The 23348-nt window shown below is 46.8% G+C and overlaps 1 protein-coding gene across 1 annotated transcript in view; it reads right to left on the bottom strand.

The window, feature by feature from the left end:
* EEF2K (eukaryotic elongation factor 2 kinase) overlaps positions 1-23348 on the bottom strand; it is a 52968-nt gene that overhangs the window by 13112 nt on the left and 16508 nt on the right. The window contains exons 2-10 of the mRNA XM_049789509.1: positions 21898-22221; positions 7236-7336; positions 5253-5313; positions 4082-4119; positions 3164-3335; positions 2016-2165; positions 1590-1722; positions 1105-1232; positions 102-300 (exon numbers count right to left, since the gene is read on the bottom strand). Of these exons, the coding sequence (XP_049645466.1) occupies positions 102-300; positions 1105-1232; positions 1590-1722; positions 2016-2165; positions 3164-3335; positions 4082-4119; positions 5253-5313; positions 7236-7336; positions 21898-22143 (1228 nt within the window). The 5' untranslated portion in view covers positions 22144-22221. The remainder of the gene's footprint in view (positions 1-101; positions 301-1104; positions 1233-1589; positions 1723-2015; positions 2166-3163; positions 3336-4081; positions 4120-5252; positions 5314-7235; positions 7337-21897; positions 22222-23348) is intronic.

Below are 23348 nucleotides of genomic sequence, written 5' to 3'. Positions count from 1 at the left end.
GCCCCTGTCTGAACTATTTATAATGGAGAAAGCAATTTTCCTCAGTTCTCCCAGGTACCCATCAACTCTGATCCCAGGGGCAGGGAGGCCCCATCACTCACGGAGTTGCTCCAGCTTCTGGCTGTGTGGTGTGGCCACCGGGGAGGAAGGCAGGGAGTCAAAGGTCATGTCACTCCAGTTCTCATCTCCAGAGTTCTCAGAAAGGCGCCCGAGCAATGGGGGCCGGCTCCCGGACAGCGTCCTGATGCGGGGGCTCCCACACTTCTCCTCTGATCCCCTCAAGATGGTCTTAGCAGACTGCTGAGGACAGTCACAGGGACATTGTTTGTCATACAGGCATGCTATGGGGGAAGGAGGGGTGTTTCCTCTTGTCTGTTATTCCCCCTCCCCAAGTCCTAATGTCCTTTGAGTGAAGGCTTGGACACCCAGGCCTGGCAGAAAGACTAAGAATAATCAAGGGAGATTAATCTGTATGAAGGGGCATCCCGAAGAGACAAGACAAGGGGGCAGGCTTAAGGCAGGCTTGAAGCCAACAGGGTTGAATTCCTGGCACTGCAAGGTTTCCAGAGCATCATCCCATATAACCCTGGGAGTTCTATGAGCATCTTCTGGTGGCCCTGGAGGCCCCTGCCCAGCAGGGCATGAGCAGCTCTCCACCACCACCACCACCCCCCCAAAAAAAGAAGAATCATCTAGAATGAGGGGTCCAAGAGCCTGCCAGTCAGAATTCACTCAAAGCACTCCACTTGACAGTCCCATGCTGGGAAATATGTCCAGAGTATCCAGAACCACAAGTTGGTCTTTTGTCCATCAATGTGATCCAAGTGAAAGGTGTCAAGTTGGGACCATATTCTCTAGACACTGTGAGGTACTGAAAGTCAGGCCAGTTCTCGACCTGCCATCACCACCTCATGCACCCCAACACATATAAGCCCTATACATGCCTCAGGCAGTCTCTGCATAACTGCTCTCTAACTCTGGTCACCAATGGCCCAAAGCTACCAAAGGCCTTTTTTCTTCCTTATAGAGACACCCAGGAGGGTCCAGATAAGACTGAGCTCTGGCAGTAAAGTCCCTGCCAGTCTGAGCTCACGTGGCACCTACCAGCAGTTCAGTGGTCTGGTTCACTGCATCCCGTTCTCTAGGAGAGAGGTCAAAGGGCGCCAGGCCCATACTCTGGCAGATGCGGTTGCAGGCGTGAGAGTGGAAAAAGAGTGCCATGCCACGGACACCTATGGACACAGAGGCCAGGCTTGGTGGCGGGTGTAGCCAGGATGCACATGAAGCAGGGGCACGGGCAGGCATCACATGCAATCACGGGGGTGGGTGGGGGTGGGGGAGGGGGAGGAGTGTCTTATGGCTGCTGGCACCCTATACCATTGCTTGTGTAAAAAAAGCCATGGCTATGATGGGTCCAGAGTGACAGTACAGTGGGGAAGACACTGCCTTGCCTTGTGGCTAGCTGACCCCAGCACCTCACATGATCCCCTGAGCACTGTCAGGGTCAATTCCTGAGTGCAGAGTCATGAGTAACCCTGAAGCATTGCCGGGTATGGCCCCAAAACCAAACAAGCTGCTTCCCCACCCACCCAGGTTGCCGTCTCCAAAGTCAGTGCCCATTTCAGTGTGGATCTGGGGGTCCGTGTAGAGGTCCCCGACGCCCTGGATGTCCACCACGATCAGCTGATGGCCGGAGCGCTCAAATGTGAAGTGGCTGAATGCCTGGGTAGGGAGAGAGGCAGGAAGGAAATGCTGAGCCTAGGAGACCTGATGGGGTGCCGGGTAAACCCCCACCAGCCTTTGTCCTGGGTTCTGGGGGGCTGCCACATTCCAGTTTACCCCTTGCTGAAGTGATTCTCCACCTGGAGAAACTGGACAGAATCAAGGAAGACAGGAAGGAAGGATTAACTCAGCAGAAAGTGGAGGTCAGAATTTAGAGGCAAACATGGGGACAGTGAGGGTGCTGGGGACTGAGACCCCTGTCCCCAGGGGACCCTCTTCTCCAGGGGCCTCACCTGTGGTGTCAGGCGCACATTGTCATCACGGACAAAGCCTGAATTGGAGTTGTACTTGATATATTTGCCCTCGATGTAGTGTTCCAGGTGGAAAAGGGGCCTGCCCGGCCGATACTGTAGCTCTATCACGCACATCTGCATGATGTCCACCTGCGGGCCAGAGGGTAAGCATAGGGCAGGTCCCTACTGCACCTCCTCCTGTGGGCATAGGGGCTAAGAGGAGCCAGCCTCCCATGCAACATGGGCTCCACCTCTTGGACCCTCTGGGGGCAAAAACTGAGACTGCCCCTAATACACCAGGCTGGGACACTCTCTCTCAAGGACCCAGCACTGAATCCTAAAGGAGCCCAGATGGTCCAGAGGGATAGCACAGTGGGTACGGTTTTTGCCTTGCATGCGGCCAACCCAGGTTTGATCCCGGGTGTCCTGTAGGGTCCCCAAGCCTACAGGAGTAATTTCTGAATGCAGAGTCAGGAGTAACCCCTAAGTGTTACTGGGTGTGGCCCAAAAACCAAACAAAGAAATAAATCAAAGGGACCCGATTGCCTGAGAGATCCCAGCAGGGATCTCTCCCCAATACCAGGGCCTCAGCTCAAGAAGCAGCCTGGTGGGAAGGAGCAGAGTGAGGGTTCTAGAGTCATCCTTTGCCAAAAAGCCACAGCAGGACCACTCTATGGCCCAGAGGCAGGGCACAAGCATGAGAAATGATGGGGCGTTTCCTGTGGGGCCACATCTCTCCTTACCAGGCACCACTGTTCACCTGTGCTCTTTGGGGGACAAGGGTGTGGACCACACTTGCCTCTATGCTCACAGATTACTTCTGGCCTAGTTGGGAGGTGCCCTGAAGGGCACTGAATCCGAAGGAGCCCAGTTGGGCCAGAGGTGCCCTGTGCAGTGCTGGTGGTGTTTGGTGTTCAAGGATTACTTCTAGCTCTGTGCCTAGGGAACACTCTTGGAAGTGATTGGGGGACCATATGGGGACTCTGGGGATCAAACTCAGGTTGGCCGCATGCAAGGCGAGTGCTGTACACATATTCATTTTTACCAAGGTCAGATTGGTTTACATGCCAAGTACATAATTTACTCATACTCCCACAGGCATCTGCAGACACTACCTGTGGAAGGAGGGACCAGGAGGGGTGCCATACCTGTTTAGGAGGCTTGTGCCGGTTGTATTCCTCTCCCCAGAGTTTGGCCTCCATCTGAAGACGTACATCCTCAAAGTACACGTCTCTGTCCACAGACTCAATATAGCGTTTGGCCACATAGTTGGATGCCCCTTTCCACTGCTGGGTATGCAGGAAATTGGAGAGCTTCTTCCTATAGGAGGAACCCGCCTGGGCAATTGGGTCCCTTTGATTGATTTCTTTGTTTTGTTTTCGGGCCACACCCAATGGCACTCAGGGGTTTCTCCTGACTCTGCTGGGGCCGGCGAGGTGGCGCTAGAGGTAAGGTGTCTGCCTTGCAAGCGCTAGCCAAGGAAGGACCACTGTTCTATCCCCTGGCATCCCATATGGTCCCCCCAAGCCAGGGGCAATTTCTGAGTACTTAGACAGGAGTAACCCCTGAGCATCAAACGGGTGTGGCCCAAAAAAACAAACAAAACAAAACAAAACAAAAAAACAGAAATTACTCCTGCAAGCTTGGGGACCCCAGGGGATACCAAAGATCAAACCTGGGTTGGCCACATGCAAGGCAAACACCCTACCCACTGTGCTATCTCTCTGGCCCAACTGGGCCCTTTCAGGATTCAGTGCTGGGTCCTTGGGACATGAACACTCTGCTTGACCCGGCCAGCTTCAAGAATTTTGGACAAACGCTTAGGGATAGAGTGAAACTGTCCAATATCCCATGGACTTCAAACCCCAGAGCAGAAGTGTGTGAGGACAATCCAATTCCCTTCAACCCTGGTCATCCCCACAGGCAAGATCTAGAGTGTTGTTCAAGGATGGTTGTGAGCTTGGACCACCAGAGGCATAAGCCGCTGGCCAAAATGTTACCATGCCCCTCTCTCAGGAGCCAAAGGGAGGGTGGGCAGGACCCCAGAGCTGGGCTGAATCACTCACGTCCGGTAACACTCCCGCATGGCACCACGGCCGAAGGGCTGAAAGACAGCGGCCAACAGGTTAGCATTACCCAGCAGTGACCCTGAGCTTAATCATCTAGTCCTAAAAGCCCTGCTCCCCTAGCACACAATGATGGAACTTCTAGCCAGGAGGCTATGGGATGACAAGACCACCCTCATAATCCCACCCAGCTGAGCAGAACCCCAGACAGCAAAGATGTTCTGGGGACACTGTCAAGGGGCAGGGAGAGATCATGTCCAGGGATGTTTTTGTGGCCTGTGATCCAGAAAAGCAGAAACACCCAATAGTTGAATCCACTGCATCAGGTACTTTGATGTGATACTATATAAAACAGCAAGAAAGTGAGCAAAGGACAATTCTAAGCAGAAAATATGTATTGGCCTCATGAGCAAAAGGAGCCTTGGACTCAGAAGAATATGTATGCTACAGTTCTGCTTAGACAAATGAGATAAGAATCTAGGATTGACTGAGTTGGTGCTTACTCATTTATGGACTCAGTAGTCCCTGGGGATTTTGAAGACAAAAATACAGATTTACAGTCAACTGATTTTTTTGTTTGTTTATATTTGGGGTCAATCCTGGTATTGCTCAGTTTATTCTGGCTCTGTGCTCAAAGATCACTTCTGGTGCTCAGGGGACTACATGGGGTGCCAGGGGTCAAACTGGACAAACTACAGGTAAGGCAAGTGCTTACCTGTTGTATTATAGCTCCAGTCCCTACTGTCAGCTGTTTTTTTGACTAGAGCACTAAGAATAAACATTTTTATTTCTTAAAGTGTAGGCAATTAATAGTCTGTCCAGATTAGGTCAATCTATACAGATAGTTGGGATAAGTGTGGTTGCCCAGGGACATGGGGAGAGAGGAAACTGAGGTCAGACTATCCCTTGGGAGCCAGTGAAATATTCAGACATGGTTGCAAAACCCATGACTCTACTGAAAATCACTCAACTTTCAGGCTGGGGCTGTGAGACTATTTCAGTACAGCTGTTATTGAAAACAACACACATACACACACACACACACACACAGTAGAAGACACACACACACAGTAGAAGACTTCTCTAGAGCTGAAAGAAATGAGTGGATGTGGAGAGGAGAACACAGGAGAGACATTCCTCACCATGTGGCCTGGACTGAAGCCCTGCTCACCTGAGCCGCCATCTTGATCAGAACTTCATCCTGCAGCCATTCTCCAGTCACCGCATTATACCTGCAAAGGATAGAAGCACCAGGTGGCAATGTTCATAACAACCCATGTCACTCACCTGCTGAAGGTTCTCAATTCTCTCCTAACCTAGGATTTCTACCCTTCTATCACTGGGCCACCTGAGTCATTCATGGCAATGGCTTCTGGAATCTTTTCTCCATCCTCCTCTTCTTCATCACAGCCACTAGGTTACACTGCTTAATTATAACACCCTTTTTTGCCCAATAAGTACAGCACTTAAAAAACAATTTCACATTGTGGTTGCACCCCACTTTTTTAAATTTGTTTTTGGTGCTAAGGGCATACTTCTGGCTCTGTGCTCAGAGGATCATATGTGGTATTATGAATTGAATCCAGGTTGGCCTATGTACAAAGCAAGTGCCCTATTGAGACCCCAATATTTTGGCCAGGAAAACAAATTGGCATAGAACCTGCCCTATCCCCACTCTATGTGTCCTCCAACTTATGGTTGAGCTATGGGGGGCTTATTTCTTTTGGGCTCTCTTGCTGCATGTGGCAGCCCCATAGAGGCAGCCCCCCATGCCCCAGCCTACACAATCCTCATCTTCTGTTATTCCTTGCAGGGCCTAGTATGTATAGACTTTGGGGAAGTGCAAAGATCATCCACTTACTTTGACATTCACCCTAGCACTCTATTGGCTTGACACTGATATGGAACCAAACCAACCATATCTTTGAGAGCTTCCTATGCTGGCATCCTGCTCTTCAGTTCACCTCAGGAGCAGCCATGAGATATGAGTACAATGGCTGTGCCCACTTCCCAGTGAGGGAAACTGAGTTTGAGAGAGGTAAATAGCTTTTTCCGGACTTTTATAATGAGTAACCAGAGAATCCTTAAAAAAATACCACGCACATAAGAGATTCAATCAGTAAGGGCTAGAAATAGCATTATAATAATGATGTTTTTTGGATTTTGCCTTTTTTTCCTAAATGGTGCCAGGAATTACACTCAGGACCTCACATATGCTAGGCACGCATGAAGTCATCCACAGTCAGTGTTTATGATGCTTTTCATTCTTTTTTCCTGGAAACACTGTTTCTTCCCTCTTTTTTATATTTTATTTTTTTGGTTTTTGGGTCACAACCGGTGATACTTAGGGGTTACTCCTGGCTATGCACTCAGAAGTCACTCCTGACTTAGGGGACCATACTGGATGCCAGGAGATTGAATCACGGTCCGTCCTAGGCTAGACCAGGCAAGGCAAATGCCTTACCCCTTGCGCCACTGCTCCGGCCCCTCTTCCCTCTTCTTTTAAAAAAAAAATCTGGGAACTAGAACCATAGTACAGAGAGTAAGGTGCTTGCCTTGCACACATCCAACTTGGGTTCAATCTTTGGCAGCCCATATGGTCCCCCAAGCACTGCCAGGAGAGATACCTGAGTGCAGAGACAGGAGTAAGCCCTGAGTGTGCTGGGTGTACTGGTGTGCTCTCTCAAAAAAAAAAAAAACCCACAATGTGTGACTATGGTGTTGCTTCCTAATCTATAGCCTTGAAAAGTTGGGGTGATGTCTCCAGATTATGTCTTTTCCATTGTTGGGTCACATATTGATAGGATGGGAGCTCCAGAGGGCAGAAGCCTAGAGCTGGGCATGGCCATCTGAACTCTAGCAACTTCCTAAGAGTGAGAAATCCTTCTTTGAGGCTCCAGGGTTCTGGGGTGTCTTTGGTAGGTTGCCCCTGGCTCACTGTAAGGAGATTACCACCCCCACAGCACACTGGGGTGAGTACTAGATGATACAGTGATGATGATGATGATGATGATGATGATGATGATGGCTACTTCTCCTTGACCACCCGTCCCATTTTCTTAAATCTCATGATTATGAGCAGATGCAGGACCCCATGCCTTGAAGACTCATGGAGCCTTGGGGCTCATGCAGCAACCCCAAACAATCTGCTAACCTGTGGCGCATGGCACGCTCTGTGGCAATGTCCTCCAAATGAAACTCGGCCCAGGGGTCAGGCATGTGCTTGGCCTTCTCAATCGCGTGCTTCCAGGTTTCCTGCAGAGGATGAAAGGATGGGGGTCTCCTGGATCAGGCAGCCTGGTCCCCTAGTGCCCTGCCACCCCACAGTCTGGGGGAGGCAGAGCAAGTAAGAGACACATGGAAAGTTCTGAGCTCCCTAGTTGTACTTGCTAAAGAGCCTGTTTTCTCACCATGTCTTTTATGAGGGCTTGGGGGACAGAAGTCTCCATTACAAACCAAAGAAATATTATCAGTTGGGCCGGAGCAATAGCACAGCAGATAGGGTGTTTGCCTTGCACACAGCTGACCCAAGTTTGATCCCTGGCATCCCATATAGTCTCCCGAGCCTACCAGAAGTGATTTCGGAACACAGAGCCAGGAGTAAACCCTGAGTGCTGAAGTATTTAGTTTCCTTGATGTTCCCCCCTTTTTGGCTTTACAAAAGAGTGCCACTGGGTCTGGCACCAAAACCAAAACCAAAAAAAAAAAAAGAAAGAAAGAAAAAATAATATCAGTGAACGTTAACGGTCCGCTTCCCTTGTAATGAAAAGACTGAGGTAGAATTGTTTGTTTTGGTTAGTTGTTTTTATATGGGGATCACACCCAGTGGTACTCAGGGGTTACTCCAGACTCTGCACTTAGAAATCACTCCTGAGGGGCCGAAGAGATAGCATGGAGGTAAGACGTTTGCCTTGCATGCTGAAGGTTGTTGGTTCGAATTCTGGCATCCCATATGGTCCCCTGAGCCTGCCAGGAGCAGTTTCTGAACATAGAGCCAGGAGTACCCCTGAGCTCTACTGGGTGTGACCCAAAAACCAAAAACCAAAAAAAAAAAAAAAAAAAAAAAAAGAAAAAAGAAAAAGAAATCACTCCTAGAGGACTTGGGGGAAACTTATGGAATGCTGGGGATCAAACCTGGGTCAGCTGTGTGCAAGGCAAATGCCCTATGCACTGTGCTATCACTCCAGCCTCTCATTTATTTTTTAACCGATTTTTTTTTTTTTTTGGTTTTGGGTTACACCCAGCAGTGCTCAGGGGTTACTCCTGACTCTGCACTCAGAAATAACTCCTGGCAGGCTTGGGGGACCCATAGGATGCCAGGTTTCAGACTACTGGCTGTCCTGTGTTGGTCACGTGCAAGGCAAACACGTTACCACTGTGCTGTTGCTCCGGTCCCATAACCTCACTATTTTTATTTTTATTTATTATGAATTTATTGTTTAATTTGGCCACACCAAGCAGCACTCAGGGGTTACTCCTGGTTCTGTGCTCAGAAATCACTCTTGGCAGGTTTGGGGGACAATATGGGATGCTGGGGATCAAATCCGGGTTTGTCCCGGGTTGGCTGAGTACAAGGCAAACGCTCTACCGCTGTGCTTTGGTTCTGGCCCAACCTCACTATTTTTAAAACTGGAAGTCTCAAGACAAAATAAACAAAAGCAAAAGGTAGGTTTGTATCATGACAGGCTGCAAAGTACACTCTCTCCTCTCTATGATAAGCCCTTGTCCCCCAAACCCTTAATCTCTGCATAAGCCTTGTTTCTCAGAGGATTTACAAAGATGGGGGTGGGGAGCACTACAGGCATAAAGTGTGGTGGCACAAGATGCTGAGGATGATGGACAATGAGATTTTGCTGCTTCCCGAAGGACTCTGACACACATGCAGGTATTAAGTGAGCCAAAGCTGAGTACTGCATCAAGTAAGGGAAATGATTTTGGGGCAGTTCCATTTTTTTTCATATTTTTGTTGCTGGTGTTGTTTGTTTGGGGCCACATCCAACAGTATTCAGGATTACTCCTGGCTCTGTACCTAGGAACTACTCCCGTGGGGCTTGGGGGACCATATTCCAGGGATTTCATTGCCAGGAACTGAACCTGGGTTGGTCACATATAAGACAAGCATCTTATCTAGTATACTAAAATCCTGCTCCCAGTTCGTGTTAAAGATTTGTGGATTTTTATTTAGGACAGTAAGATGGGTGCTATCCATACTATATAAAATATTTATAAAAGGGGATCAATGTTGGGCCCAGTTAGGTCTAGAATTTCAGTCTTCTAGCATTTCATTAATTTAATTTCCATTTTATGACTTCCCTCCACTTTCACAGTGAGTACATGAACACAGCTGGTCTGTGTCAGTCAAACCTCTGAGCTCTGTGAATGAATGTCAAGGGCATGGAGGCCCCTTTGGAGAGTGGGTCTAAGGAAATGGATACTTGACCACATGATACTGAAGCAGTTTCCCACGACAGATGTCTGACCTGCTAAATGTAAAGAGCTGCAAAAAGCTGGGGCAAGCAGAGAGGCTTAGAAAGGGGAAGTTTTCTCTTAATCTACCCGAGAATCTGAAAGTCACAGCTGGCTACTGAGGAAAAGACTGGGCAAGTTTTCTCTGAGTACTCTAGAATGTCTCAGCAATGAGGAGGTGCTAACATTTTTGCTTTTCTCCACTAACACAAGATCTTGAGAGTCTTTTACTGTGGTATGTAAAGATAGGCTGAGTGGCTCTCACTTCCCTTGCCTGGCTATAGAAAACATAATTGTATGTCATGCATTTGCTTTAAGACCTTTTCCAAACATCAGCTGATGGATCTTGAGAGTGGCCCCAATATTTCCTATTACAAAGTGCCGCTGTGAACACCTTCATGTCTAATGCTTTATGCATCATGTGAGACCTACGGAGACCATATTTCTTGGAAGGGTATTTGCTGGCTCATGTTTTTAAATTTCCAAGTTAGAAATCTGGAGTTCTTCTCCCAAAGGCTTCTCCTGAATTTGGGATGGGGAAAGAAGTAGGGACACTGAATATGTCCGGCCCTTATTTGTAATCCTGGCCTCACATTGTCTCCCCAAACCTCTCAGGAAACCCTGCATCCTTAGTCCTTCAGGTTGGCCAAGTATTGAGTGTTACCAGAAGTGACCCCCAGACCCTTGAACACTCTGGGGAGCCCCCAATAATAGATTCTCCTGTTATACTCCAAGAGGCAGCCAACAAATCACTAAGACAATTTATCATGAATACTTCATTATAAGGCTACAAGTTTGCTGGGATAGCTACCGCCAATCCACTGTCTGGGACCCCACCATCAATTTCACCTTTACCTAGGCTTCCCACTACAAGGGCTATCACTTAATTTTCCTGCTCTAAATAACTCTGCAGTGAGTTGTGGTCACAATAAAAGCAGATTCTAAACTTATGAATTTGTTTGTTTGTTTGTTTGTTTTTGGGTCACACCTGGCAGAGCTCAGGGGTTACTCCTGGCTCTGTGCTCAGAAATCACTCCTCTCAGGCTTGGGAAACCATATGAAATGCCCGAGATTGAATCTAGGTTGGCTGTGTGCAAGGCAAATACCCTACCTGATGTGCTATTGTTCAAGCCCCTGAATATATGAACTTTAAAAACGTAGCCCCGTCCCCACTTCTATCCCAGCTGCTGTGATAGAGGGGTGACTTTTTAACCTCCTCCTGTCAAAAAGCAAAGAAGTGGTGTTGGAACAAGAGTACAGTGCTTGCCCTGCACATGGTCGACCTGCGTTCAATCTCCAGCATGTCATATGGTCACTGAGTCCAATAGTGATTTCTGGTGCAGAGCAAGGAATAACACCCGAGTATCACTGGGTATGGTCCCAAACCCATAATTTAAAGAAAAAGAAAAAGCTACAATGAAAAGTCTCAGGCTGGGTTGGGTATTATTTTACCCACAGGGGTTAGAAAACCAGGTGTTTAAGGAGGGCTGGGAGTTGACATGTCAAACATCAGGAAGCAAGACTTTGTGAGCTATATAGCAGGGCCTGGGAGTCTTCTTCTCTGGTTTGTGCTCCCGCAATTCTGCTTCTGTTTCTAGGGATGTTCAGGCAAGCTGACCCAAAGATGGCCTGTGCTTGTAACGGCACCAAATGGCCTGTCACTGCAAACAATCTTACCCAGACAGACACACGGGGTATTTGTATATACTCGAGATACTTATCTGTAGCAGATAAAAAGCTCAAGATGTGGGAGTTAATACAAGAGTTAAGATGATTGCTTTGCATGCAGCTGATCCCATTGTAAACCTCAGCACTGCTTGCTCCCCCAAGCACCATCAGGAACAAGCCCTGAGTGGCCTCCAGGCACCACATCAGTGGTGCCAAAAATCTGAAAAATTAAAAATGAGGGCCAGAGAGATAGCACAACGGCAGGGCTTTTGCCTTGCATGCGGCCAACTGGGGAGAGACCCAGTTCAATTTCTGGCATCCCATATGATCCCCTAGCCTGCCAAGGGCAATTTCTGAGTGCAAAGCCAGGAGTAACCCCTGAGCACCGCTGGGTGTGGCCCATCAACCAACTAATAAATAAATAAAGTTTTTAAAAGATAAAAAAATAAAAGATCAAGATGCTGATACTGAGGCAACAACTCAGGGGTCGGGGATGGATGTCTTGTCTGTGCAAGGACCAAGTTCGATTCCTGCTATTACATGCTACTACTCCACCCTCAAGTACTATGCAGCATAGCCCTGGTAATCCCCAAGCACCGCTGGACCTGAGCAGAACTGCACTGCCAGTCTCGATCACTGACCCATCCAGCTAGGATTGGTTTCCTCAGCTCTCGTGGGGAGCCCTTGACCCTTAAAACGTCAAGTTAGAGACAAAGGCTCTCTCTAAGAATTACTGTTTAGGAGTGAAAACAAGCTGCTATATAAAGCAAACAGTCTGACATCTTTATTGATGAAAAAAACTCTCAAATAACACCTATGTGTGCTCAAAGATGTGTAGATCTGGAAGTATACCCATAAATACACACTTACATATTGCTGCATTTCAAAAGACCTAAAAAGTGATTTGTATCAAAGACAAATAATGGTCATATAAAACGATTTAGGTAACAGGGTAAAAGGTTGGTAAAGGAGACTTCAGTGTTATCAACATTGCCTGAATTATTTTATGAGGAGAATGTCTTCAGAAACGAAATGTATAAATCAGATGTAATAAGCAAAGATCAATAGGTTTGATTTTTTGTTTGTTTGTTTTTATGCCATACCTGGTGGTACAGGGTTACTCCTGGCTCTGCACTCAGAAATCACTTTTGGCAGGCTCAGGGAACCATATGGGATGTCAGGAGCAAACCGGGGTCGGCCACGTGCAAGACAAGTGCCCTACCTACTGTACTATTGCTCTGGTCCCCAGCGTGATGATGTTTAAGGCTCTGCCAGTTTTGAGATGCTCCAATTCTAAGATCCTAAAACTTAGTTGCTGTGTTCATTTTATATGAAACTAGTGGACTAGTTCATTTTATATGAAAGAGTCTGGATAGTCTCATCAAAGGAAATTGGGGCCAGAATGGTAGCACAGAGGGTAGCACAAGGGTATTGCCCTTGTACATGGCTGACTTGGGCTTGATTCCTCACATCCTATATGATCCAGGAGTGACCACTAAGCATCACTAGGTGTAGCCTCCCCAGAATATAAATAAAATAAGATAAATGTTACCCATAAGAGGAAATGCTTCTGGAAACTGCAATGTGGGGCTGGAGAGATAGCAAGTGGCCGACCTAGAACGAATCAGGTTCGATTCCCGAGATCCCATATGGTCCCTTGAGCCTGCCAGGTTCATTTTCTGAATGAAGAGCCAGAAGAAACCCCTGAGCACCACCAGGTATGACCCAAAAATCAAACCAAACCAAAACAAAAAGAAACGGCATTGTCTCTCAATAGGTGCATGAGTAACTTAATGCACAGTATTTTTTTTTTGTTTGTTTGTTTGTTTTGGCAGCACTCAGGGGATACTCCTGGCTCTGCTCAGAAATCACTCCTGGCAGGCTCAGGGAACCATATGGGATCCTGGGATTCGAACTACCATCCTTCTGCGTGCAAGGCAAACACCTTACCTCCATGCTATCTCTCCGGTCCCAATGCACAGTAATTTGATCTATATTTACTCTTGTGAAAGAGAAGTGGGCTCTGTTTGCCAAGGGGAATGGGTTGATGCAGAGCTAGAGAGCATGATTATGTTATAATAATAACAATGGTAATAATAATAAAAATAATAAAGTCAGGGCCTCAGCAATAGTATAACAGGTAAGGTGTTTGCCTTGCATGTGGCCCAACATCCCATGGGTGTGGCCCAAAAGCAATAAAGTAAAAGGTCCACAGTTTATTTGGATTTAGACTGACAGTGAAATACAGGGAAGTTGGAAACACATGAATGGACAGCACAATGAGATCTGCTGATCTTTCTGCAAAGAGCATGGGTTATATCTATGATCATTAAAACCAACTATTTAAAGAAAACAAACTAGAAATCCTAAAGAAATCTCTTTGTCAATCCCAGGGCCAGCTGAAGAGGCCCAAGAGGATAGGAGGAGAGGTTGAAAATGAAAAACATCAGAGCAGGTGCTTCTACAGACCATATTGGGGACTTGACACACTTTCCAGAAATCCTGTTGCTGCTGACAAGCAGACAGGAAGCTCCCTCAGGCCACTCATGAGCAACCCCAGGTCCACAGAATGACACTTGACTTGTCCACAGACCTGCAATGACCACGCAAAGGCAGGACGCTGGGCTCCATCCCAAGCCTGTTTTCTGTGTGCTTCCACAGAGAAGGGGGAGCAGGACCAGATGCCATCACAGATCCAGCCAAGAAACTCCCCAAGCGAAAAGAAAACTCAAGCACATGTTGCCAAAGTAAAGGCCCTGACCTAGGGCTCAGGCATGACTCATCATGGGTCGCTGCCTGCTGGTGTGAGGCAGCTGTGAATTGAGTGCAGAAAAAACCCAAAAGTGCAATCCTGTGCCCCATGCTACCCTGTGCTTTGGATAGTCAGAAGAAATGTGGGGGCAAAAGCATGCAACACCATCATTGAGCTTGAAGCATCATGCTGAGAGGCTAGAAAAAGCCAGCACATTAATGAGTCCTTTTTACAGGAACTTCCCCAAAATGACAAAGGCACAGACTGAAATCTAGGATTCCAGGAGGGATGAAGATACTGGGGATGAGGGCTGAAAAAGACGGGGAAGGGAATGGATTGGAGGAATATGGCTGTATTTTTCACTCTGCCCACATTCTGGTTGCTTTTGTGATGACAAGGGGTCATACACTGGGTCACAGCATGTCAGAAACCTGGCATGCGCACTGGCTGGATCCTGTCAACCCTGCCACCAGGACTGCAATGGCAGTAAGGGCAGCTGTTGGGGGCAGGGGTCCAGCTCACTGCTGTCAGGCAGGGGCTTTGCTGGCTACAATCCCAGGAGAAATGATTTTAGGAAGATAAGAAAATTGTACGTTTTTGTTTGTCTTTTTTAGGCCACTCCTGGCGGTGCTCAGGGATCACTCCTGATGGGGTTTGGGGGATCCTATGGGGTACCAGGAATCAAACCTGAATTGTCCATAGACAAGGAGAACATCCTATTGCTGTATTCTCTCTCTTGCCCCAAATATTTATATTTTCAAATGTATGATTAAAAGAAATTCACAGGGCTGGACCAATAGCACAGCAGGGAGGGCATTTGTCCAGTTTGATCTTAGGCATCCCATATGGTCCCCCAAGCACAATCAGGACTCATTTCTGAAACACAGAGCCAGGTATAATCCTGAGCACCACCAAAGGTGGCCCCCAAACCAAAGGGAACAACAACAACAAAAAGTAACACACAGACCGAACATTTAGTAGGGGGTGGAAGGAGCTTACATTGTGCTTGGCCAACCCAGGTTGATCCCTAGCACCACAAATGGTCCCTGGCACTGAGGAATAAGACCTAAAAACATTCTCCAAAAGGTAACATAAAGATATGCTATACACTTTCTTGAAGAATATATAGAAAGGGCAGAGGGAGCAAAGGAATGCAATCTCAGCTTATTCTGCACAGGATAGTCCCAGCGGCATGCTGATGTGTTTTCTTCAGGCGTGGGGTACGTGTGTTCTCTATACTGTGCTATTTAAATCCAACTAGGCAGAAGTACTTTCCCACTTTGTAATAAACTATAAATAACCTCTTATTGGTGCTGTAATAGTTCCTCCTTTTTTTTTCTTTTCTTTTCTTGCTTTTTGGGCCATACCTGGAGGTCCTGCCTCTCTGCTCAGGGATCACTCCTGGTAGGGCTCAGAGGATCATATGGGATGCTGGGAATGAAGCCCTGGTCAGTTGCAAGTCAAACCCTCTGTGCAATGACTCTGGCCCCAGATGGCAAGATATTATTTTTTTAAAATCACTTTAACACTGTAATTCCATATACTGTAGTTTCTGGCATACAATGTTTCAACATCAATCCCACCACCGGTATAACATTCCCTCTACCACTGTCCCAGTTTCCCATCCCCCCACCCCACCCCATCTCACAAATGTGGCCCTTGACAGGCACAAAATGATTTATTATATATTGCTTGTTGCAATTACTAGTGACATTATTGGGAAAACATTTCAGTAGCAGAAAATTTATGAAAATTGTTATTGGTGGTCCAACTGACTCTATCAATCATCTCTGGTAAACTGGCCTTCACAGTGATGGATTCCACATTTCCAACACATGTCAAGTAGGAGCTGAAGAGATAGTGCAGTGGGTAAGGCACTAGTCTTGAATATGGCTGACCTAGGTTTGATCCCTGACATCCCCTGTGGTCCCCTGAGCACCATGAGGAATGACTCCTGAGCGCAGAGCCAGGAGAAACCCCTGAGCATCGCTGAGTGTGGGCCCTAAACCAAAACACAAGAAACCAACACACATCCAGAACCTACGAGGAATGCCACTTTGTGGAACGCTAAATGGACATTTTAGTTAGGCTACCCTGTTGTCATGCTAGCAATAATATATAAATAGAAACATAAACAAGAATACACCCAATACTTAAGGTTCGTGGAGTGCCTCAGAGGTTTGAAAACTGAGTAGCTGAGTCCTCTGGAAATATAGGGCTTAGCAGACAACCAAGCGTCCCACTGTCCTAAGTGGCTGCATTCTTAACCACAAACATGGACAGTGCTGGGACACAGGGCCAGTTGCTGATTCACAGCCCCTGGGGATGTCTCAGAGGATACAGAGACAGTCACTGAAGGGGTCTCAGAGGCAGTTTCTGTCCTGAAGGAATCAGATCAGCATTTTCACAGACCACATCAGCACGAAGAGGTTTAGTCAGAAGTGAGAACAACACCTAATTTGGGAGAGGTGTCAGACCCTGGGGTCACCTAGAAGCTACACCTATATGCCCCACCCCAGGGAAGATTTTTATTTTTATTTATTTATTTTTGTTTTGCTTTGTTTTTGGCCACACCTGGTGATGCTCAGGGGTTACTCCTAGCTATGCACTCAGAAATAGCTTGGGGGACCATATGGGATGCAGGGGGGGGGGTGTCAAACCCCGGTCTGACCTAGGCTAGCGCACGCAAGATGCCTTACAGCTTGCGACACTGCTCTGGCCCCAAGATTTTTATTTATTTTTATTTTTATTTATTTTTTTTGGGCCACACTCATTTGATGCTCAGGGATTACTCCTGGCTAAACGCTCAGAAATTGCCCCTGGCTTGGGGGGACCATATGGTACGCTGGGGGATCGAACCACGGTCCTTGGCTAGCACTTGCAAGGCAGACACCTTACCTCTAGCGCCACCTCTCCAGCCCCAGATTTTTATTTATTTATTTATTTATTTATTTATTTTTCAAATCCCGGCGACCGGAAGGAAATTTTAAATTTTTGTTTTGGAGTCACTCCTGGCCTGGTGCTGGGGATTAATGGGGGATCCATACCCATACCTTAACACACACACACACACACACACACACACACACACACACACACACACACACATACCCCTTACCTCCACCTTAGTAAAGAGAGAATTTTAAGGAAGGACTGTAGTGAATTGGCTCAGAAACCTTGTTTTATTCTTCTAAAAGCATCTCTTTCTATACACAAACCAACCACAGATGTAGTTTCAGAAGTTCTAAATGTGGACACAGTAGGTAGAGCACTTGCCTCGAATGCAGCTAATCTGAATTTGTTCCTTAACTCCTAAACACTGCTGGGTGTGGCCCAAAAACAAAATAGGTACCTAAGAGATATTTCAGAGGGGAGGGTGTTTGCCTCGCATGAGGCCAACCTGTGTTTAATCCCCAGCACTTCATATGGTCCCCTGAGCCTGATTCCTGAATGCAGATCCAGAAGTAACTCCTGAACACCTCTGTGTGGCCCCAAAACGAAAAACACAAACAAAAAGCTCAAAATGTTTATAAGACCTATCATGGAGATCATCAAAGTCCCCTTGTGACACGCTCTCCTTCAGAGGAGTTGATTTTTTTTTTAATTTTTTAATTGCATCACCATGAGGAAGAGGGAAGATTTAACTATTAGCGACTGGGTACAAATTTCTTGGCTAGAACTTGCAGTGCAAAAACTATCCAATGTGCATATTCTTAAATAAAATATACATTGGAAGTCATCTCAGAATTTTTCTTACTTGATAGTATGCAAATACAAAACAGCACATAAATTAGGAAGCCAGTGGATAGTGGTGAAGGGACTGCCTGAAAATGCAACTGTGACTAACTTTGTAATTCATGGTGACTCAACAAAAAATTAAAATAAAATAAAATACAGGAAATTAGGAGCTAGAGAGACTGAATACTGGGGAAGGAGCTTTCCTTGCACATTGTCAACCTGGGTTTGATCCTGTCACCTCATATGGTCCTCCTGAGCTGGCCAAGAGTGATCACTGATCACAGAATCACAGAAACAGAAGTAAGCTTTGAGTACTGCTGGGTATGTTCCCCTCTCCCCCCCCACCCCGCCCCCACAAATAGGAAGCCAGTGGGGTAGGAAAAATAGTACAAGGATTAAGGGACTTGTCTAGCATGTGATGACACTGGTTTAATTCTTGGTACCACAGATGGGCTTCTGAACACTGCCAGGATTGCTCTTGAGCACAGAGCCCTGTGCTCAGGGATCACCCTGGGTGTGGCTCAGGGTTCCAAGAATCAAATCTGGTAAGGCAAGTGTCTTAACTACTGCACACTCTCTCTGGTCTTTTAATTTAATTTAATTTAATTTAATTTAATTATGATTTGGGGGCCACACCCAGTGATGTTTAGGGCTTAACTCCTGGTTCTGCACTTAGGCATTACTCCTGGTGTGCTTGGGGGACTATTTGGGATGTCTGGGATCGAACTGGGTCAGCCATATGCAAGGCTATTTATTGCTTTGGCCCTATCTGTGCTTGTTTAAAAGTATTCACCCCTTGGGGCCAGAGAGATAGCATGGAGGTAAGGTGTTTGCCTTTCAGGCAGAAGGGCGATGGTTCGAATCCCAGCATCCCATATGGTCCTCTGAGCCTGCCAGGGGTGATTTCTGAGCATAGAGCCAGGAGTAACCCCTGAGCACTGCCGGGTGTGACCCAAAAACAAAACAAAAACAAACAAGCAAAAAGGATAAAAGTATTCGCCCCACATTACTCTGTGGGCACTCATTGTCTGGCAGTGTAGGAGGTCTATAAGTCCTAGGCTCAGTCTTCTGGGACAGCCCCCACTCCCCCAAGCCACTGTGAGCTAAAGATGGAGGAGATAGGACCCAAGCTGGACCAGTGGATTCTCTCTGCAAATGCTCTATTGTAAGAAACTTATGATGGAGCCCTGGGCACTGCTGAGCTGACAAAGGTCACCAGTGGGACTAATGGGAGCTAAAGGTCTCGGTTCCTGGTCTTTGTCCTGATAGCTCTTGGGTTTTGTCTTAGAAAACCAGGCATGGCTTCAAGTGAAAGTCCCAATTGTTACTGAGTCTCCACTTCCCTTGCATCCATGTGAGCTAGTTTCTGACCCCTCCAACCTGCTCTGACACCCAGATCCCCTCCTATGTGGTACAGGGGCCTTGGGCCAGCATCTTGACCTAAAGTGCACAATCCGTAAAGCCAGGGGTATCTTCGTCTCAAGACAGGGAAAGGTAAGGGGCGACAGTGCTACTCTGAGAACTGCAGTGGTGTAAGCTATAACTCTATCTAAGGGCCCAGAACCAGGACCAGAGCTTCCCCTCAACACACACGAATTCTGGAGCTCAAGAAGAATGAGCTTCAAAACCCACAGGGCAAGAGGCATCTACTCCACAGTTACTTAACATTCACCATTTTCCTCGTTCCTGTGTACCAGCTTTGCCAAAACTACAAAACGCACATCCCTAACAAAATAAGGAGCCTTTCTTTCAATCCAGAGGAAGTATACTCAATCCACACAAAGGACACTTCACAGCATACCCAGGGCCTATGTGTACCCATACTGGGGAAGAAATAAAAACATATAATAACTGGCCCATCAGGAGAGGCTGGTCACCACCTATCATAGAGTCCCCCAGATGTGTATCAACATCAGTATGTGCTAATCAAATAATTCTCAGCACTCTCAGTAGCCACACCCACAAACACAGTCACCATGTTTAAACCAGGTTAGCTTCATAGACTCATTTTTCTCAAATGACATGTAAATTGTGCCTTGAAAGATCATGGTGACACAAGCCGCACAGCAGAAAGCTGGTCATCTTAATGGGGAGGAGAAGAGAGGGCAGTCCAAGCTTCTGCCTTGCTGAAGCCATGCCTCTACCTCCATCATCCAGAATCACCATTTCCCTGATGGCCCTGTCTCACCACCCCTCTGATTCCTTTCAGGGACACTGATCTAACCAAACTTCAGGTATGCCAATATTTGGACTCATATCACCAGGACGTTTTAGGCACCCTCCCCTGCCATATCTTCCTTCTTCCATTAGGCCTGGCAGTTGAGTATATGCCCCTAAAAGTCATTGTATCAGTGATAATAATTTAAATTTCTGGACAACATTTGTTTGTTGCTGTCATCCCTATAGAAACACACCAATTTGGGGCCAGAGAGGTGGCTCTAGAGGTAAGGTGTCTGCCTTGCAAGCGCTAGCCAAGGAAGGACCGCGGTTCGATCCCCTGGTGTCCCATATGGTCCCCCCAAGCCAGGGGCAATTTCTGAGCGCTTAGCCAGGAGTAACCCCTGAGCATCAAACTGGTGTGACCAAAAAAATACCAAAAAAAAAAAAAAGGAAAAGAAAAAAGAAAAGAAACACACCAATTTAACGTAATAGACAGCTAACAAGAGCTTACTAAACTTTCTGCCATTGTATTAATGACTTCATTGGAGATACAATAATTTTCACAAATGTGCTTGCTTTTGTAATTTTTCATTTTTTAATATTTTTTCTTCTCTTCCATTTTATTTTTTTATTTTTACTTATTATGAATAAATGTATTATAATCGACTATGTCAAATATGTGATGCATTTTATTTAAATAAATAAAAATAAAAGCATACAGAAAAAAGTAACTCTCAAACGTTTCCTGCTCTCCTGTTCCATTTCTTTCTTTTTTTGGGGGGGAGGGAGGGTACACATGGCAGCTTATTTTCTGGCTCTCAGCTCAGAAATTGCTCCTGGTAGGCTCAGGGGACAATATGGGATATCAGAGATCAAACCCGGGTTGGCCACATGCATGGCAAACGCTCTACGCACTATGCTATTACTCCAGCTCTAAGTTCCATTTATTTAAATATCCACAATGGTAGGGCTGGAGAGGTGGCTCAAGGAGCTAGGGCATAAGCTTTGCATGCAGGAAGCCAGGGTTGGATCCCAAGCATTGCCAGGAGCTATCCCTGAGCACACGACCAGGTATAGTTCCCAGCACCACTGAGTGTGTTCCCAAAACAAATAAAGCACTCACAGCTTTTTTCACCCAACAGGATCCCTCACAGGATTTAAGTAAAATTCACTATTCTAAAGTCTGGAACTTAAACTTGCATGGTCAGAGCAGTAGCACAGCAAGTAGGGCAAGTGCCTTGCATGGCTAACGTGAATTCAATCCATCACATGTGGTTCCCCTAAGGCCCTCCTCCAGGAGTGCTCCCTGAGTACAGGACCCAGAGTAACCCTAAGCCAGGCTTAAAAGAAAAACAAAACAGAACAGAACTTTATTTGGGGGGAATAAAGGGGCCCTAGTGATGCTCAGGGGTAACTCCTGGTGTACTCTGGTGTCACAGAGTATCAAATGGAATGCAGAGATTGAATCCAGATTGGCTGCGTGCAAGGCACATTACCTACTGTACCACTGCTCTAGCCCCTGGAACTTGTTTTTGTTGTTGTTCTTTTGTTTGGGGGCCACACCCAGTGGCGCTCAGGTATGACTCCTGAAATCACTCCCAGCAGGCTCAGGGAACTATATGGGATCTGAGAATCGAACCTGGGTCAGCAGTGTGCAAGGCAAATAGTTCTATTGCTCCAGCCCCTGCAACTTGTTTTAAACAAACAAACAAACAAACAAACAAACAAAACACACCCTCAGTTAATAGGCTTGGAAATCAGAAATGAGCCCAAGCTAGAGAAAGAACTCGATTGTCTAGATCTCAGCCTCCACATGCAGAAAGCCTAGGCTCAACCCCTGGCACGGCATGTTTTCCTGTGTACTGCCAGCAAGAGTCCTTGAGTACCGGCAGGTATGACCCCCAAACCCTAATAAGCCAACCACCAGAATTTCTTATACTGACAAGAAACACAGGGAACATCACCCTCCATAATCCTTAACTCCACAACGCTGGGATCAATAAATAATTGGAAGGGGTAGGTGGCCACTAACCTTAAAGTGGAAGGAGCTTCCAGGGGAACCGCTGGAGCCATAGGCCTCCTGTTTCATGAGGTTGCTGCAGTAGTAATTCACCTTGGCATTGGCATTCTGGTGCCCTCTTGGGTCCTCGGTGATGGGGCAGATAAAGAAACCTTCCTCGTCCTCACTGTCTTCCTCTGAGTCACCAGTATGGCTAGGCCGGGAGGTCTGGCTGCTATCGACGCCCTCCAGGCGGAAGATAAGGTCTTCGTCTGCCATGGTCCCAGGGCACCCGTGTTATCCAAGGGAAGTGAGGTCCAGCCAGTGTAATTGGGCAAATGGAGTAGTGAGGGAGGCCTGTAGGGGAGATAAGAGAAGGGTGCTGAGCTCAGAAGTGAGAGATCACTGGGCAATTCACCCCAAAGGTGCAGACACAAGAGCCGGCAAGTCTCCGAGAGAAAACTACAGCTATCTTTTGGGGAAGCACTCAGTAAACTGCCCCTAGAAATAGTTTACCTATCATTTATTTACTTGTTATTTCTGCATTAGCAGGGATTGGACTCCATTCAAGGCAGTGATTTGCTAAGCTACAGCAGATGAACCAACTCAGCACTTGCAATAGGCAGCCAAAAACAAAATAAACAAATAAACAAAATAAACAAACAAAACAAAAATCAATTCTGGGGCCCAGTGATAGCACAGGGGTTAAAGGTTAAAGCATTTGCCTTGCATGCTGCCAACCCAGGTTGTTTTTTTTTTTTTTTTTCCGGCCACAACCGTTTGATGCTCAGGGGTTACTCCTGGCTAAGCACTCAGGAATTGCCCCTGACTTGGGGGGAACCACATGGGATGCCAGGGGATCGAACCTCGGTCCTTCCTTGGCTAGCGCTTGCATTAGCACCACCTCGCCGGCCCCCAACCCAGGTTTGATCACCGGCATCCCATATAGTCTCTTGAATTTTCCAGGTGTGATTTCTGAGCATAGAGCCAGGATAACCCCTGAGCGACACTGGGTGCAGACCCCCCCCCAAAAAAAAAGCACTTCTGGAGCTACTAGAATGATCTTTCTTTTTACATTTTGTCTATTTATGCAGAGGAAAAATACATTATAATTGTGATACAGGTGATTTCAGAATAATGAAATTATTGTTGTTCATGATTGAGTTTCAGTCATGCAATGTCCTTCACCAGTACACATCTCATCACCAATGTCCCCAGTTTCCCTCCTGTGCTCCCCCCTCGTGCCTACACAGTTTTCTTCCCCATGTTTCTCCCACCCTTTTATTTATTTATTTATTTTTTATTTTTTTTTGGTTTTTGGGCCACACCCGGCGGTGCTCAGGGGTTACTCCTGGCTGTCTGCTCAGAAATAGCTCCTGGCAGGCACAGGGGACCATATGGGACACCGGGATTTGAACCAACCACCTTTGGTCCTAGATCAGCTGCTTGCAAGGCAAACGCCGCTGAGCTATCTCTCCGGGCCC

Source organism: Suncus etruscus, chromosome 15 (genome assembly GCF_024139225.1).
Source record: "Suncus etruscus isolate mSunEtr1 chromosome 15, mSunEtr1.pri.cur, whole genome shotgun sequence".
NCBI classification, from domain to species: domain Eukaryota; kingdom Metazoa; phylum Chordata; class Mammalia; order Eulipotyphla; family Soricidae; genus Suncus; species Suncus etruscus.
Note: the sequence above shows the minus strand (reverse complement) of the source record. Positions and strands in the feature narration are given on the sequence as shown.